The 16,222-nt window shown below is 42.1% G+C and overlaps 1 protein-coding gene across 4 annotated transcripts in view; it reads left to right on the forward strand.

Moving 5' to 3' along the window:
- The window catches only part of MAP2K5 (mitogen-activated protein kinase kinase 5), a 107,202-nt gene that overhangs the window by 4,104 nt on the left and 86,876 nt on the right, over nt 1–16,222 (forward strand). For 3 of the 4 annotated variants that reach the window (XM_015873307.2, XM_015873306.2, XM_015873304.2), the window contains exons 2-7: nt 241–289; nt 4,868–4,935; nt 9,126–9,195; nt 12,196–12,236; nt 12,929–12,996; nt 14,400–14,448. In XM_015873307.2, the coding sequence (XP_015728793.1) occupies nt 241–289; nt 4,868–4,935; nt 9,126–9,195; nt 12,196–12,236; nt 12,929–12,996; nt 14,400–14,448 (345 nt within the window). The remainder of the gene's footprint in view (nt 1–240; nt 290–4,867; nt 4,936–9,125; nt 9,196–12,195; nt 12,237–12,928; nt 12,997–14,399; nt 14,449–16,222) is intronic. The other variant, XM_015873308.1, reaches the window with a different exon arrangement.

Genomic DNA, 16,222 nt, shown 5'->3' on the forward strand with positions numbered 1-16,222 from the left:
TGAGTTATTTAAAAAGAAAAAGGTGTTCCTGGAGGTAACATGGAGCGGAGGGGGGAGAGAGCAGTGAGTGATTTGCACTGATTTGTGGTGTGCACTGATAAGTCGGTGATTTTGGGGCGGTGGTGAGGCACAGGGCTGCAGGTCTCCTGCCTGCAGCTGGGGAGCAGTTAGGATGATTTACTCTGAGTCGTCTCAGGCGTTTCCCCTTTGCTATGTGGCTAATTCTTCTTTCCATTTTAGGATGTCATCGGTCAAGTTCTGCCAGATGCAACAACAACAGCATTTGAGTGTAAGTATGACTTGTATAAAGGGGCTTCTTGGTTGCATTGTAGGGTTGTCATTTTTTAAATAAATAATGTTTATGTTCATTATATGTTACAGTTAAATATTTATGCAGTAATGCAAATTTAATGACGATACTTGACTAAGTAATATTTTATTATTTAATCACAACTTGAGTGAGCATATTTCCACAATACAGCTTTAATTACCAGCATGACCTTCCCATGCTCTTATTCCTCACTGCAATTATATTGCTTGAATTAAATGAAAAGTATAAAGTACCTGTGGGTCTGAGTTGCAGATTTCATCATCTTGTGGAAGAAATCAAAGGAGTGGTAGTTTCTACAGAAATATGGCACAACATAGAATGTTATTATCCAATATGGCAGCATGGCTGTATTTGTATTTCCAATTTCTGCTAGTAAAGGGGAATTGTTTCACTTTTTCCTTCTGCTGGGTGCAGGCTCTATATACCATCTCCCTGTTACCTCCCTTGTGTGCAAGAGGAGGAGGTGTGGATGGATAGAATAGAATCAGTAAGGTTGGAGAAGTCCTGTAAGATCATCAGGTCCAACCACCAACCTGTTGTCACAGTGCCTGCTGGTGGTGTCTCTGATACTGAGCTTCAGCTCCTGAAGGAGGTACGAGAGCTGCAGGACGTGCCAGCTGGTCAGACCTGGGAGAGGGGAGAACTTCTGAAAGGCCCCGTGAGTCTGGTTGAGAAGAACGGCTTGTGTGTGGGCTCAGAGCAAGCTGCAGGTTGGGGTTGTCCCTGCTGGCACTTATACCTCGTGTATGGAGCTGTGTTGTGCTTTTGTTGAGCTAGGAGAGCTCTCAGTGGCTGTGTTAGCGTGAATTTAGTCCAATGCTGACATACTCAACCAGCACCATTTCAGCTCTGCTCTCTGCTCTCTTCCTATTTTTGACTGGATCCCCTGGAGGACTGTCCTGTCTGAAGAGCAATAAGGTGTCAAGGAGAGTCAGGTAGCGATGCTGAAGGTGAAGGCAGACAGGACCGCATAGGGCCTGGCATTCTTGTTACTATTCTCCCTTTTTCAAGGCCTTAAGGTGAACTCCAAGCGCGGATAATCAATGAAATTGTTCTGTGAGCCTTCAAGTACTGCTTAGTGCTGTCCGTTGTTGTCTTCACCTTTGTGTTTTGCTCTCCTAAAATACCAGATACCCAAGAATGGAAACTGTCAATGTCCCCAGCCCTTGCCTTTTTCAATTTTCTTAATATGATTTGTTATTTTATTATTTTGCTGAACATCCCTCCCCCATCGCCCATTAGCTCTCTTTGAACTTCACGCACCAGTAGCAGCCAGTGCCATCAGGGCAGTAGCCCATATTAATGGTACTATGTGTAGAACTTTCCTGGAAATACTTATTTCATCGTGTCTTCCAACATCTGCTTCTGTGCTTTCAGTTCATGTCTCTAGTCTGTCATTTACATCTGCACAAAACCATTTCCCCTGCCATTTAACTGGCATCTAAAATATGTTATGTATATTGATGCCTGATTTTTCTGGTTACTTTATCCATATCGGATGCCTGGATTTTTCCAGCTTAAGCTTCGTTCTCACCTGCTTCATTGCTTCCTCAGATGTGGATAATTGCCATCCCGTGTAGCCTCCTCAGCTGTTTGTTTGGTTATTGTTATCTACAGTGCATCGCCCATTGCGGCTCATACCTGGGGCTGTGCTTCTCCTGCTATTGGACCTTTATGTGGATTTCAGCACCGTATCACACATTGCTACAAATAAAATCGCTAACAACATATGGCCTGTTATGATCCTTTTATCCAAACTCTGCCATTTTGTGTATTTGTGACACGCTGCAGATTTTGTGAAGATTGCTTCATAATATTTGTTTACCATCTGCTGCACGCTATTCGCTATCTTGCTAGGATTTCTTCCTCCATTTTAAGTGACATTAGCAAAATCCAGCCAGTACGTGGGATTTTTTGGTTCTACTTTTGCTTCCCTAATGTGCTGGAAAATCGCATTGCTGTGCTCTAGGCAAGTAGAGAAGGCTGGAAATCTTTGTGAACCGGTGCATTCTGTCTGGCTAGTTTGGGGCTGCGCCTGCTATGGTAGGGCAGCAAGGGATTCTGCACAGAAGACAGGAATCCATTCTCGTCTGGTTTTGCTCTTTTCAAACGTTGCCTGACTACTTTAGAGTTTGTTTTTCTAATGCCAGGTTACAGCTCCTGCTTTTTCATCCGCACACTTTACATTAGGTTTATTCTCTTTGCGCTTTTATCAGGACTTGTATAACTCAGAGAACTCTGCAGTTAATTTCTTATCATTTGAAAGGAGTAATATGTGATGTTTAGAAATGCTTTGGAGTTGGGCTCTATGAGTTTTCCAGTTGTTTTTTTTTTTCCTTTCAGTGGTCCCAGCTCAATTTGTTGCCTCAAAACAATCTTGTCTAGAGGCTTTTATCTCTGACGTATGTTTTCCTCTTTTGTTTTTTCCTCCAGTCCCTCGTTGTTGATGCAGTGGCTGTGCTCGCTGTACAGCAGCTCCTTCAGTTCTGCTCCTGCAGCACGGCTGTGCTTTGGGTTTTGGCCAGTGAGCGGTTCTGCAGCTCCTCCTTCTCTCTGCCTAAAATGTTTCCAGGCGAGGAAGCATTGCGTTTCAACTCGCTAACTCTTCTTAATCTTTTCATCAGTCATGGCTCGCTGCAGGCTGGTAACCTCAGCAAGTAGTTGTAGCAAGCTGGCAATCCATCAGTTAAAGTTCCACAAGGCTCTTGTAGGACACGACTGTGCCATCTAGTTCTTCATCCAGCTTTCATGTTCCAGTGGCTCGTAGCTCTTTCATGGTATGTTTTTAAAATGCAGTTCTGAGGGTTTTTTATGCTACTTTTATTTTCTCTCTTATTTGTCTCTTGTATTTTCTCCTCTGCGTTGTTTTCGCTCTTCTCTGCATCCTCAGAATGAGCTGCTTGGTTTTCAGAGCCAGAATGAACAAACTCTTTTCCTCAGGGGATTCTTAATTCGTTGACTTAGGTCTGTTCCCAGATTCTCGTGCAGGAGTGAGCTCTCATCCAGGGGGGCAGAGTCACCTTTCATGAGGTGTGTGAGGGCTGTTTGCAGGCAGCACATGTAGCAGAGCTGCAGACAGACTCCAGCCTTTGCTCATGTCCCAAAGTGAGCAGGAGCATATCTGCTCCAGTTCCAAATCCATGTCACAGGATCACAGCAATTGGAAGGGACCTCAAGAGATCACGGAGTCCAACCCCCTGCCAAACAGGTATAATTGCATTCGCTCTGTATCCTCACCTTTTGGTGTTCAGCTGGGGCCTGTAATACTTCAGGTATCCCCACTCAGGTAGGTCTGAGATTCATTACAACAGATGCTTTCTAACCAAAAAGGCTTACGGTCCAAGGGGAAAAAATGACTGTAAAACAGGGGTGCACACCAACATGCTTTGCTTTTTGATAAGTATCTAAGGCAGATATTTAGATTGCAGCAAAAATTGGAGACAGATCATTAAGCCCTCCTTTCTCCCCAAAGCTGGAGCAATAAAAAGAAATGAACGTCTTGTTGTGGGTTTGGAAGGGAGGGGTCTGTGCCCACAGCCGGTGCCTCGTGCAGCTCTTCTGGTGCTGAGCGTGTGCAAACTGAGCTGTTCTCTGGGGCTGGAGGAGAGGACAGGGCTGGTTGCTGCAGCAAGCGCAGTGTGTGCCACCAGAGCACGCTGCTGTTCCAGCTGGTGCTGGTGGGGGGGATTTATCCCACTTATCTGCCCCTGCTGGATCCTGCCCTATGTCTTTGGGATGGCTCTTCCTTTACACCTTCTTATTTACTACTCTTTCTAAACACCTTGCTCTGTTGGAGCCTCTCCAACCTTTGCTCGGATTCTGTCCATGCAGCAGAGCCTCCTCAAGGCCAGAAGTGCTTTGTCCCTGCATCCAGAGCTCTCACCGTGGAGCTGTGGTTGCCCCATGGTCAAAAACACCAACTGATGTAATTGCATTTCCCTCTATAAATGTGTGGCATTTCCCTCTATAAATGTGTAGACCTGTGCCCACTTCTAAGCTACAGTTTAAGTCAACGTCTCAGTGTTGTAGAGATAATGTAGGTGGGAGGACCTTAGGATCAAGCAGGGGGGCTGAGGTTGTTGAGGACAGCAGTGAGAGCAGAGGGCTTCTCTGGAAGGAAAACAGATCGCTATAAATTTCAACATGATCATAATTAACTTCTGCCTGAACTTGAGCCCATCTGGGTGGATCAGAACACATGAAGAAGCCTTGCTTTGTGTTTGCTGTGTTGGAATAACTGCTCAAAGGGTTTTGGTGTGGGATTCTGAGCTTCTGGTGGTAGAAGAATTCTTGGGAAGTTTTGGGTGTTTCATATGTTCTTCCCTTTTATATCTAATTGTTGTCTTTGTTAATTAATATTTGAAATCACCGTGTGTTATTATTCCCTGAGTGCTTAGTTGCCTGTGTGGTTGGCTTATGTATTCTTATTCTCATTGACTTGAATGTGTCCAGGCACAAAAAAACCAACCACCCTTGGATTTAAATATGTAGATCTCCTTCTTCTGTTGTTCACAATATACTGCATTTCTTTGTTAGATGAAGATGAGGACGGTGATCGGATTACTGTCAGAAGTGATGAAGAAATGAAGGCCATGCTGTCCTATGTAGGTACAGTATGATAAATGCGGGTGCTTTCCCTGTTTATCAGCTTCTGTCCCTGGGTTTTTGCACATATCAGGTCATTAACGTGAGCTGCAGCGTTCACAGCGTAATACTAAGCGTAGGTGTTTAAAAACTCTGTCGTGTGAGATGTACGGTCATGCTTGACTTTTTTTTTAAAAAAAAAAGGCTCGTACACTTACTGATCATATCATAAACATTAAGAATAATGCATCTTAATGACTTTTGCATTAGGTATAGTGCAGGCTAAATGGACTATCAATTTCTTGTATTTTTTATGCAGTACTTAAAGTAACGGCTCATTAAAAATGAACCCCTGGGCTCTAAAAATTTTTCAAAATCTACTTTCATCTGGAGACTGTTTCACCCCTCCTCACCGAGGAGTTTCATTGTAGCTGCAGGCTCAGTATTCATAGAGGATTTAAAGACACACTTTCTGTTTTTTAGGATGAGAAATGTGCCTGTCTGTATCTTTATGCACGTAGATATCTGTAAAATCTGTCAGGATAAATATCAAATCTGTCTACAGAAACAATGTGTTTGGTTACTTATTGAAACAGAGTAATTTCAACATAGCTTAGGTGTGTGTTTCAAGTTGCAGATGGAAGTGCAAAAAATCATTTAACCTATTCTTTCAGTTGAAATGAACAGCAAGAAAATAACAAATAAATAAGAAATGGGTCTTCTCTAAGTCAAATGGAATGGCAGTTCCTTGCAAAGTGCACTTCTGGTTACGTGAATGGCACTAACATCAAACATATCGGTGCCAGCCATGACTGCTTTGGTTGGAGCCATAAGTGCAGCTCTGATGGAGGGCCCTGGTCAGAGAGATTTGGGGTGTTGTCCCAACTTCATCCTGGGGTGGAAGAAGAAGGGCAGCATCCCAGGGCTGAGCTCTAGAACCGCTTGTGTGATTTTATCTGCAGAGGAGGTGGGACTTTGCATTGCATTAGTGCACTAATTGCATTAGTGGTCAGGTATTGAAGAGCGCTAAAACAGCTTTGGGAAAGAAAGGGAAAGGATGTTATACTTGTTTGTTGGGTTTGGTATTGTTTGCTACACATAGATCGCTGTGTGCTTCCCCAGTGGAGTTCTCTGCATTTATCACTGCTCCTCCCAAGGTGTTGGTTGCTTTGCTGTTAAACTGGAAAACTCACACCTTCCTGGCACAGCCTTACATTTAATCACACCTTTGTAAGGTCGTCTCTTTCCTGTGCTTCCAAGCATACAGGTAAAGTTTCAGAACATTACAGTTATCATTGCTCAACTCTGCTTTCCCCTACAAATGATGGGATGTCTTTAAATGACTCCTTCCCATTTCAGCAGCTCTCCTTTTCTGGAAATGTTCGTTTTGAACTGGTTGGCCACTTGGTTGCTGTTTTGCAGAGGGAAGTTTTCTTTCAGATTAAGAATGAATGCATAATTCTCTGAGATTGCAGATCAGTCTCATGTAGGTGTGACGTTATCATTGCCAGAGCTGCTCTGAGCTATGGCAAACCCTTCATCTTTGGGCTTTTGATTTTAGCATTTGACAGCAGAAATGCTTTTGGACAGTTCTGGAATTGCTTCAGAGTACCCAGCAATGCTTTGCATTGCGCCCATGCAGATGTTGTGGATGGTGAATACAGCTGCTCTTCAGTTGCGCGTTGCAGTTAATTAAAGACAGGCACTGAGCAGTGGTGGGGCTGCACTTTAGCTGTTGTCTTGTATCGCTATAAAAAGGCAGTAATTTTTTTGACAGCCTCTGATTGGAAAGTTGCTCGCAGCTTTCTGAAAGCAAGGGGTACATGCTCTGGATCAATAACTGGCAAATTTTCCATTAAAAAGAATACCTGAACAATGTTCCAAATAGCCACTGGCATCTTAATTTTCCACGGAAACCTCAAATGCTCATATGTGGAGGACAAGTCATTTTCAGACAATTTTTCCAGACTACTTGTTAACAGTTATTGCTGTCCCAAAAGGTTGACAGCTTACATGATTGATATTTCATTTACTTGTCATCACCAGTTGAGTAATGCAGACAGCCACGCTTTCCTTTCTCCCCCCCCACACCCCCCTCCTTTTTTTTTTTCCTGTAAGAAATGTAGTTTTGTGTATGTTCATTTTAGTTTATTATTCTGGAGGGTATGTAATATCTGTTTATACTGTATGTATATGTCTCGAGGTCATAGGGTGGCACCAAGGAAGTAATAGTTAAAAAGCAAACAACAGGAAAAAAACCAACTTTGTGTTTTCTTGAGCACTTATGGTGTAACTATTGGGTTCAGGTAACGTAACCATTAGGTTCAGGCAGTGTCTTTTTATAGATGGGAATGGGGGTGGGTCTGGCTCATTATTCATGACCCCCCACAATGCAAAATAAGGCTGCAGGTAGTCCTGACTGCCAGAAAAACCCCACTCATTATTTCAAAGCAATGGACTTCTGTAATGAATAACTTTGTTCTGTATAAACACAGTGAAAGCATGCATCGTGGGGTTGTTTAAGCTGTGGATTTATATGTTTACATACTACTATGAACAAGATACCCTCCTCAGAAATCTTGTGGTGAGTCTTTAATGAGGGAAATGCTTTTAGCAGCAGGCGTTGTGCTAAATGTACACACAGGAGGTGGGGCTGGACGGATATTCATGCCCACAGCAATTTTCTTCATAACGATTTTTTTGTTACAAGAGGAAATTTCTTCCTGTTTGTTAGCGTGAATTAAAAAATAAATTAAAAAAAATAGGGAAAAGAAGAGTACTGGAATATGTATTTGTGCAGAGCTTCTGATCTGTTGCAGCAGGTCGTGGCCTTTGCATTGTAAAGGAAACAGAATGAGGTTCTGTGCATCAATCGACTGCGTTGCCCATCTAAAAATCTACTTAGTACAGTTCACGTGTTTAATCCCATCATCAAAGAGTGAAACGTTTCAGTAGCTGGTCAACATCTTGCATTTTTTAAGTGCTCTAAGTAAGGAACACTTGCCTTGTAGGAGATCCTTGGTGTGAGCAAAGTACTCGTATTTCACCCAGACTTAGAATTTTTTTTCCTGTTGACATCCAGTCTTGCCAATTTGAGTAATAGTATCACACAAAGTGGTAACAGTGACATTCTGAAGTCTTAGACCACACTCAGCTGGTGAGAATTAGCATGAAAGTCAGTGGAGCCACACTGATTTATGCCATGGAGATCTGGACCACAGCCAGCGTGTTTGCTTCAAAGATGCATGGGGATTGACGAAGAAATGTGCTTTGTGATGTGCTCTCGATATTTAACACATCGTGGTGAGAGATGTGTGGTTTACAGGCACTGCCTGGGGAAAGGTTTGTCTGCAGCCCCAGGGCCGCTTTGCTTTGTCACCAGTCACACGGTTCTGTGTTCTGTTTGGTTGGTGCTCAGTGCTTTGTGAATAAGGTCTCCTTGAGAAAAGACTTTATTCCATCCAACTATTCATCTCATTGCTTAATGCCGCTGTTCATCCTCATGCCACATGAGGTATTTCATATTTTCCTAAATATTGATGTTCTCAGATGCTTTTGCATCACTCTTGTCCACTCTCAGCCTTCCTTTAGCAATGTGCTTACCCTGCAGATTGCTTCTAGTTGTCCCAGTAGAGCACAAGTGCAGTAGTCCAAGGTCTCCCAATGGCTGCAGTGGCTTTTCCATACCTTACTGTGCTTTAAATGAAAACAATAAGGGAACATGTAACTTCTCTGCCTTTGTGGCACATGGCCCCAGTTGCCCTGGCCATGCTTCAGCACTGCAGATTCTTGGATGGCTCCCAGATTCTTTTTCCCTTGGACTTTCCTTAATGTCGCTTTTTTCTTTCCCTTGGACTGTATTTACTTCCTCATTTGACTGGTTTTCCCAACTTCTCCAGGCATGGCAACTGCTGTGCTTGCTGTAAATGTTGCGTTGGCTCTGTCTGCTGCAGCGTTCCCAGGTTTCAAGTGAGCCTGAGACGTGCATCGTTGAATGAGGAGCAGATTCCTGTGCTGCTTGTTACCACCCCTTGGTTGCGTTCCTTTCATCCCACTCCGCTTTGTGAGCACTACAAGTGGTGAGGAAGCATTGTAGAGGCTGATATCTATAATGGCAGTAAAAATATGTACAGTGAATTAAACAACCCGTAAGTGCACTTACTACTGTTCGTACATTACTGAGTAATCTCTTTTTTTAATCTCTTTGCAGTATTACTCCACTGTAATGGAACAGCAAGTAAATGGACAGTTAATAGAGCCTCTCCAGATATATCCAAGAGGTAATGCTTAACAAATTCTAATCAACAATGATTATATCAGTAAACTGTTTCATCAACAGTTATGTTTTCGAGAGGTTTAAATGCACATAACATGATGTTTACCTCTTAATTTGGATACAAGAATTCATTATTGTGGGGAGTGTAGTGAAAACTACATTTATTGCATATAAAATAGCTAATTTACTGGAGTAAATTAGACTAACAAGATTCCGTTTGCATAGTACATATTTATGTACATTTAAGAAACTCATTGACGATGGTTCTGCTTGTATTCAAACCAAAGCAGATGAATAATTTAATTTTTGGGTGCTTAGAAAGATGGGATTTTTATTTTTTCTTACGATTTTGTTGTATATTTTAATATGATTAATCATCCCAGCAGACTTGGGGAATGTGACGTGTCACTGTTAAATGGGATCCTGTCTATCACAGAAGCTCCGTGAATGGCATGTTTGAGATTTGGGCTGTTAGTGCAGTGCCGTCGTGATCACAAGTGCTTTGATAGTTCTCCAGAACAGAGAAAGATGCAATCAGTTGTGAGGGCTGAGGCAGCTGAAAAATAGGTCACTTCATCCTGAATAAAAATCCATAGGCAGCTGGCCAGGATTTTGGGAACGTGCCGCACTCTCTGAACTCAAGTAACGGTTTAAAAACAGAGCTGAATCCATGACATAATTCCACTGATTCATTCAGATTCTCTCAGTATCCAGTCTTTGAATCTGGCTCTTAATTGATGAAACAGATAAGCTTTAAATTCTCCAAGTAAATCTCCCAGCAATAAATTAATTGAAATAATTAAAAATTAAACTACTCTCACTTAACTGATATTATACAAATAATCATACCATGAGTTTCCCAATTAAACGTTCTAGACTTCCATTACTTACAACTCTCTGAAGTTTGAATTGGGCAATTAACCAACACTCTTCTCAAGCACGTGCTGACAAGGTCTCCAAAGGAGGCTGGGCTTCTGAGCAAAAAGAAGTCTGGATGCAAGGGGAATGTGAAGGGGGTACAACTCAGGATCACAGGGTCTGGCTGAGGGGCACCTCTTAGTGTTACAGCAGATGACCCAAGTATGTAGGAACCCTTCCTGGGAGTGCAGAGCAGTGGAGTATCTCCTTAAGGATATTTTGCCAGGAGAAGCTCACTAGTTGGCATGGCTGTGTCTGAAAAGGGGCCATTGTAAGGTTACAAATCACGCTTAACCTTTCATGTTCTCGAGAGTTTGGGGGTAAATGGGTCGTTTCTGAAGAACCAGCGCAATGGATTCCTGATCCTTCTGCTGGCTCCTTTTTTGTTTGCTTTCCATCCAAAGGTGGTGATCTTTGACTATACAGATCCAACATTCATTGGCATGCTGATGATGGCCCTTAGCCACCACTGGCTCAACCACGCACATCTCCCTGCAGATGGCTTGCCATTACTTCTCTAAATTGCTTCAGAGCGGAGTTGCTGCTTCACCTTGACGCCTCATCAGTTACACACAGCCTTTCTGTCTGTAACTGAAGGCTCTCCCTTTCTAAGACCTTTCTTCCAAAGCCCTCTCTGCCCTTTATGCCTTCCTCTCGCTTGTGGGGTAGCCTCCAGTAGCTCCAAAAACTCGTCAGCCCTCAGCTGTTGCCCACCTACTGTTCTGTCTTGTCTTGGCTGTGCTCTTCTCAGCTAATAGTTCTAAATTCTTTCATTTGTATATTTAAATATATATATATATATGAGTATGCACACACAAATCCTGTGTATATACATATATATGTGCGTGTATATACACACTCTCACTTTGTGTTCCGTGGAAGGGATATAGAACTCTGTATGTATGTCTACATATAATAGCATATAAGATATATATAATTCAGATGACAGTCAGAAAGATGCCAGCATCCTAAAATTTAGCTCAAGATGTTGATTTTCATCTCTTGGGGGGAAAATATTGCAATATCCTTCTGAGTGTTTTAGTGTTTTAGAATTTTAGAATAGCTTATTGTTTCCCCATCGCTGTCTGCCCACAGTTCTGTACTGTTTTCCTTCTTTAAGGCACACGTGGTAATTTCTAATGTCATTGAAAGGCACGTGGCCCAGCTTGGCCCTAACTGATGTGTTTAATAACTATCATCTGTGTCCTTCTGACTAATAAATAGTTCTGTTTCCTGCTGTCAAAAATGGAAGTGAAATGCATCTGCATCGGAGAAAGAGAAAAATCAAATCCATCCCTCCTCAGACAATCAATCAAAAGTGACAGGCCCTTTAACATGCCATTTGTAGGGCACTGCAGTTTGGAAATGGGAACTGTCTGTAACATGCAGCTCGGAGCCTTCGTGGCTTTCTTGTTTGACAAAAGCACATCCACCAAAAGGGGAAACAAGGCAGCGAGTGGTTCTGGAGAACCGAGGGAAATCCCTTCTCCTCCAGCAGCACGTTCCACTCACAGCCCAGATGTCACAGTAAGGTGCCACGTTTGTACGTCTGTGGCCAAAACGTGGCATTTTGTGCAGCTTGCATCCAGTGTTTGGTTTCTTGAGTCTCGCTGCTCTTGCCCCGATGTGTTTTTTCCGCATTTAGAACAAGCTGTGTTTGACAACATGACTGATTTGTGACACGTGGCAGCTCGGTTCCTTTAAAACACTTCTTGCAAATAGTTCTGTTAAATGTCAGAAAAATACAACGCGTAAAAATGTAATGACATAAGATATTGATTTTAATTTGAATTACAAAAAGAATCTGATAATTTAATCCAACGGTTCTCTGAATTTTGATGTGTTTTAAGCAGAAATTAGAATTTATATTACATGGTGTCAGAAAGCTCTTAGCATTTATAAATGCTCACTCCTGCAAGTTAAAAATCCTGGTTCGTAATTCCCACTCTGGGTCTTGGGAGGCACTTTTCAATCATTTCTCTCTGCTAATTTTGGTGTCACCCTCATTTCTTTTTAAAAGATTCATTTTGAGCAAATTTGTAAATGGCCCTGATGTGTTCTACAATTTAGTCAATTACTGTTTCAGCCTGCAAGCCTCCTGGGAAACGGAACATACATGGCCTGAAGGTACGAATTTCAATAATTGTTTCAGTAAAGTTAGATGGATTTGTAATGCTGTGTTCCACTTATTGAAATGTCAAATAAAACTGCACTTTCTTGAGCTCTGACAAGCAGATTTTTTGTGTGAGGGTGGGTGAGCGATTCATCTGCTGGGTGTTGGCTGCAATGTCCATATATACAGTTTTAATAAAGATGGAATTGCTGCTTTTTTTTTTTCTTTAAAGCACTGTTGGTAAGGTTCTTATATTTTAATATTCAGTTTATTAACTGCTGGCTGTTGCTACTTCAAAGAGTTTGAAGCAAAAATAGCGTGTTTCATTTGTTGTCAGTGATGTAAGGGAACGTGGGGCCCACTGCAGGGCCATCTTTGGGGTTGTTTCAGCTCCATAGCGACTGCTCCAGGAATACAGAGCACTGCCAACGTATTGATGGATCCCTCTGTTTTTATGAATAAATGGTGGGCATCCCATCTCTTTCTGTTTTACCTGACTGTGTAGAGGAGCAGGATTGTGTTTTGTGGTCCATGGGTTGTACAGCCTGCTAACCTACATACAGGCAAGACCTCAACCATCGGCATGCCTAGCAACAAGCTAATTAACCTTCGCAGTGAAATGAGAAATTCATGGCAAATTACAGGTTAATTAGAATAGTGTCCTCTGAACACAAACGACTGATAAAGATTCTTTCTCTGCCTGCAGGTAAATACACGAGCAGGGTCTGCTAATAATAGCAGTTCCTCAGTCTCGGATTCCCTTCCAAGCAATAGGTAAGAGTCAAGAATGGGAGCGTGTGTTTTGTTTTCTTTTATTAAAACAAAATGGAACCTATGTACAGCATTCACCAGCCATAGGCTTCGTGTAGGGCAACTTTCTCTGTGTGACAAGTGGACACACTGAAGCACAGTGGGGAGGGCAGAATTAATCTGTCGCTTCCCAAGGAAAGCAAATAATGTCTATAGGAGTGTTGTTCTGGACCACAGTCCTTGTCCCAGCCCATCATACTGCTGCACTAAATAAAGCTGCATGCTGTCACTGCTGTGCTTTTGCTTTCAGCCCTTCCTGTACTTTGAGCTTGTTCTTAAAGTGCATTGAAAATGAGGCTTCTAGAAGGTTCTTGTCACCTTATTTGGTGGTTAATTGCCATTCCTTTTCTCAAACCTTCTGCACTATGAGTTTTGTTTTTGAAGTAATTGAAAGTCTCTCTTTGTTTCATGTTCACAAATTGTTAGTCATGAAAGATGACAAGATCAACTTATGTTTCCTTGGGAAACTTAATTTTTCTTTAAAGTAGTCGTGGGAACAAGAGGCCTATTAAAGAACAAAGCCACCAAATACGAAATCTGTGTTTTCAGTGTTCTTGTTAATAATGATCTGTGATCAAGACGTGTGTGTGTGCCTTTCAAGAATATATTATTTTGTACTTTTTTTTATATATACTTCAGTAGTAAGAGCAAAATGCCTCTTTGAGAGAAGTTTTGCAGAGGTGCTGCTCACAGGCAGCTTGGTGTGTCAAATGCACACGGAGTGGAGATAGGAGCAGAGGAGAAGTGGTGCTCTGAGGTGAGCAGAAGCCATTTGAAGCCATGGGTAATTTTTGCAGCCAGCAGCGTGGCATTTCCCTGGGGTTTGTTAGAGATCTCTCACTAGAAAATAAATACAGATTATTTTGACTAATTTAAGGCAGCTTCTCCTGAAAAATAAAGGGGTCTGCAGCAGCCATGAGAGCTGGGCTGGATGCATGTGGCAGTGGGGACTGACCCCCTTCGTTTAGGGACTGAAATTAGTGAGGTTCTGAAACAAGGTAAGGCTCCTGGAGGCTGTGGGTGAGCCCCGTGTTTGTTGTTGGTTTTGTGGGCATATCTTCCTTTTTTCCCTTTTTTTTTTTGTTTTGAGCTGACAGACAATGGGTTCTACCTCAAAGGCCGCTGCTGCCATGTATCTAAAAGCACTTGTTTGTTAAGGTGAAAAATATATTGGTTCTCTCAACTATTAATGCTCTTCCATTTCTACACGTACAGCATCGCTCAGCACTGCTAGTTAAATCTGCTCAGAATCCATAACCGTGGGCTTAAGCTGATGCCTTCTTTTCAGTGTGGTGTTGCTTCATCTTGTAGAGTGAAATGACACAGTCATTACAATTAACTGCTGCCTTTTTTTTTCTTTTCTGAAGCTTAAAAAAGTCTTCTGCGGAGCTGAAGAAGATCCTTGCTAACGGCCAGGTAGGTGCAGTGTGCTGGATCTTGGCTGCATGCACATCTTGTTGCTGCCTAATGCTGTGGTGACTGGCACCCCACAGATAGGTGGAGGGATGCTTGCTGCTCATTAATTGTAATACCTTCCTTTAATACAGAACTGGAGAGACTGTGAAAACCTTCATGGTATGAATGAGTTACGTGTCCTGGTTTACTTTGATTGGCATAGCAATTTGCTTCCCATTTCTCAAAATGTGCTAATCAGATTTAGCTCCGAATAGATTGAAGCTCCTCATACATGTTGCATTGCTGCCACAATTTCAGGGAGGAAAGTTAATCAATTTTGAATAACTAAGTCAACTGCGGGAGTGACCTTCGTATTTTTAGGGCAGTAGACACTTAAATATGGGTTCTTGCAAGGAAGCTGTTGTGCCCTATTTGCAATCCTTTTATCCTGCAGCTTCTTTAAAAGTAACAAACAAGAACAACAACAAAACCGAAGCTGTAGAATGCTGCCTTGTTACTTTCTCATCCTGCTCCAGGCGTTCGGGTGCTGGCAGCCAGAAGTGAAAGGTTTAATGTAAAAGTTGATGGGCAGGGGAATGTCTTGGGCAAACGGAGCATCGTTTCTTACTCATTTTGAACCGAGTGCCTGGACAGGGTCACATAGTGCAGTGACTTTAAATATACACCATTAAATTAAACTACCTTAGAAGAATCCCACATTCTTCAGTAGCAACATAAATATGTTTTAATGTTTGTCATAGTGAAAGCCCTTTGATAGCCTTGGAGGCAGGCACCTGTCCATTGCGATCAAGCTTGCCTATTAGGCTCTATTGACTGAGACATCTGTGTCACTGCAAATAAAAGACTCTTATTGATTTTCTTAACTGCTGTTCACTTCCCCTCCATGTTTCGAAGGCTGAAATCTTAATTATCTCAGATGCGTATTCAGTGCCTTCACACAATGACCTCTCCAAGCCTCATTGGCATTTCATGAATCAAGTAGTTGTAGTTGAGCGTGTCAAGAAGATAAAGGCTGGTCTTCACGCTTGTCCTTCAGTATCACCTGTAACATTGTGGTCTAATAGATGAGAGTGCCCCTTTAAAATGTGAATCTAACAGCCCCGAATTTCAGCCTTGCCTGTTTGGAGCTGCATCCTTTGAGTACAGCTTAGAAGTGCATTTTCAAGCCTGTCAGTGTTCCTTATGTGTGCAGATATGGTTTAATATTCACAGATTTTTTGTGATTTTTTTTTTTTCTGGGTGGATTTATTAATATTCCTAAACTATAGCTGAAGAACGTAATTCTGTGGCTAACTTAAAATGATGCAAGTACCAGCGTGCTTCTGTGCTTTTAAAATGGGATGTGGTGGTTACTCCTATATCATATCTCCTGTCTGGGATATTATTCGGAACTAGAAATACTGAACATGAGTAAAAGCTGTTTTCCTGTGGTTGTGTCCATGAGCTGAATTTGGCATTTAACTTGCTCCAAGCAACAGAGATGAGTGCGTTTTGTGCCCTGCAATAGACTGTACTGATTTCTTTCCTGTGCAGTAGAATTTGAGAAAGATAGAAAGGAACCAAAAATCTTACATAAGAAGTTGCTTAAACCCAAAGAAAATTCAGAGCAAGTCTTCAGCTTTTATTTAGGCTGCTCTGCACACAAGAGAGATTGTGTTATGTTCTGCAGAATTTGGTCACCGATCTGTAAGTGGGAATAGGTTTCTAGTTATAAGCTTAACTTCTCCTCCTTTGGGGGATTACGTCACGCTTATCGTTACTTAAATATGGCTTG

Source organism: Coturnix japonica, chromosome 10, assembly GCF_001577835.2.
Source record: "Coturnix japonica isolate 7356 chromosome 10, Coturnix japonica 2.1, whole genome shotgun sequence".
Taxonomy (NCBI): domain Eukaryota; kingdom Metazoa; phylum Chordata; class Aves; order Galliformes; family Phasianidae; genus Coturnix; species Coturnix japonica.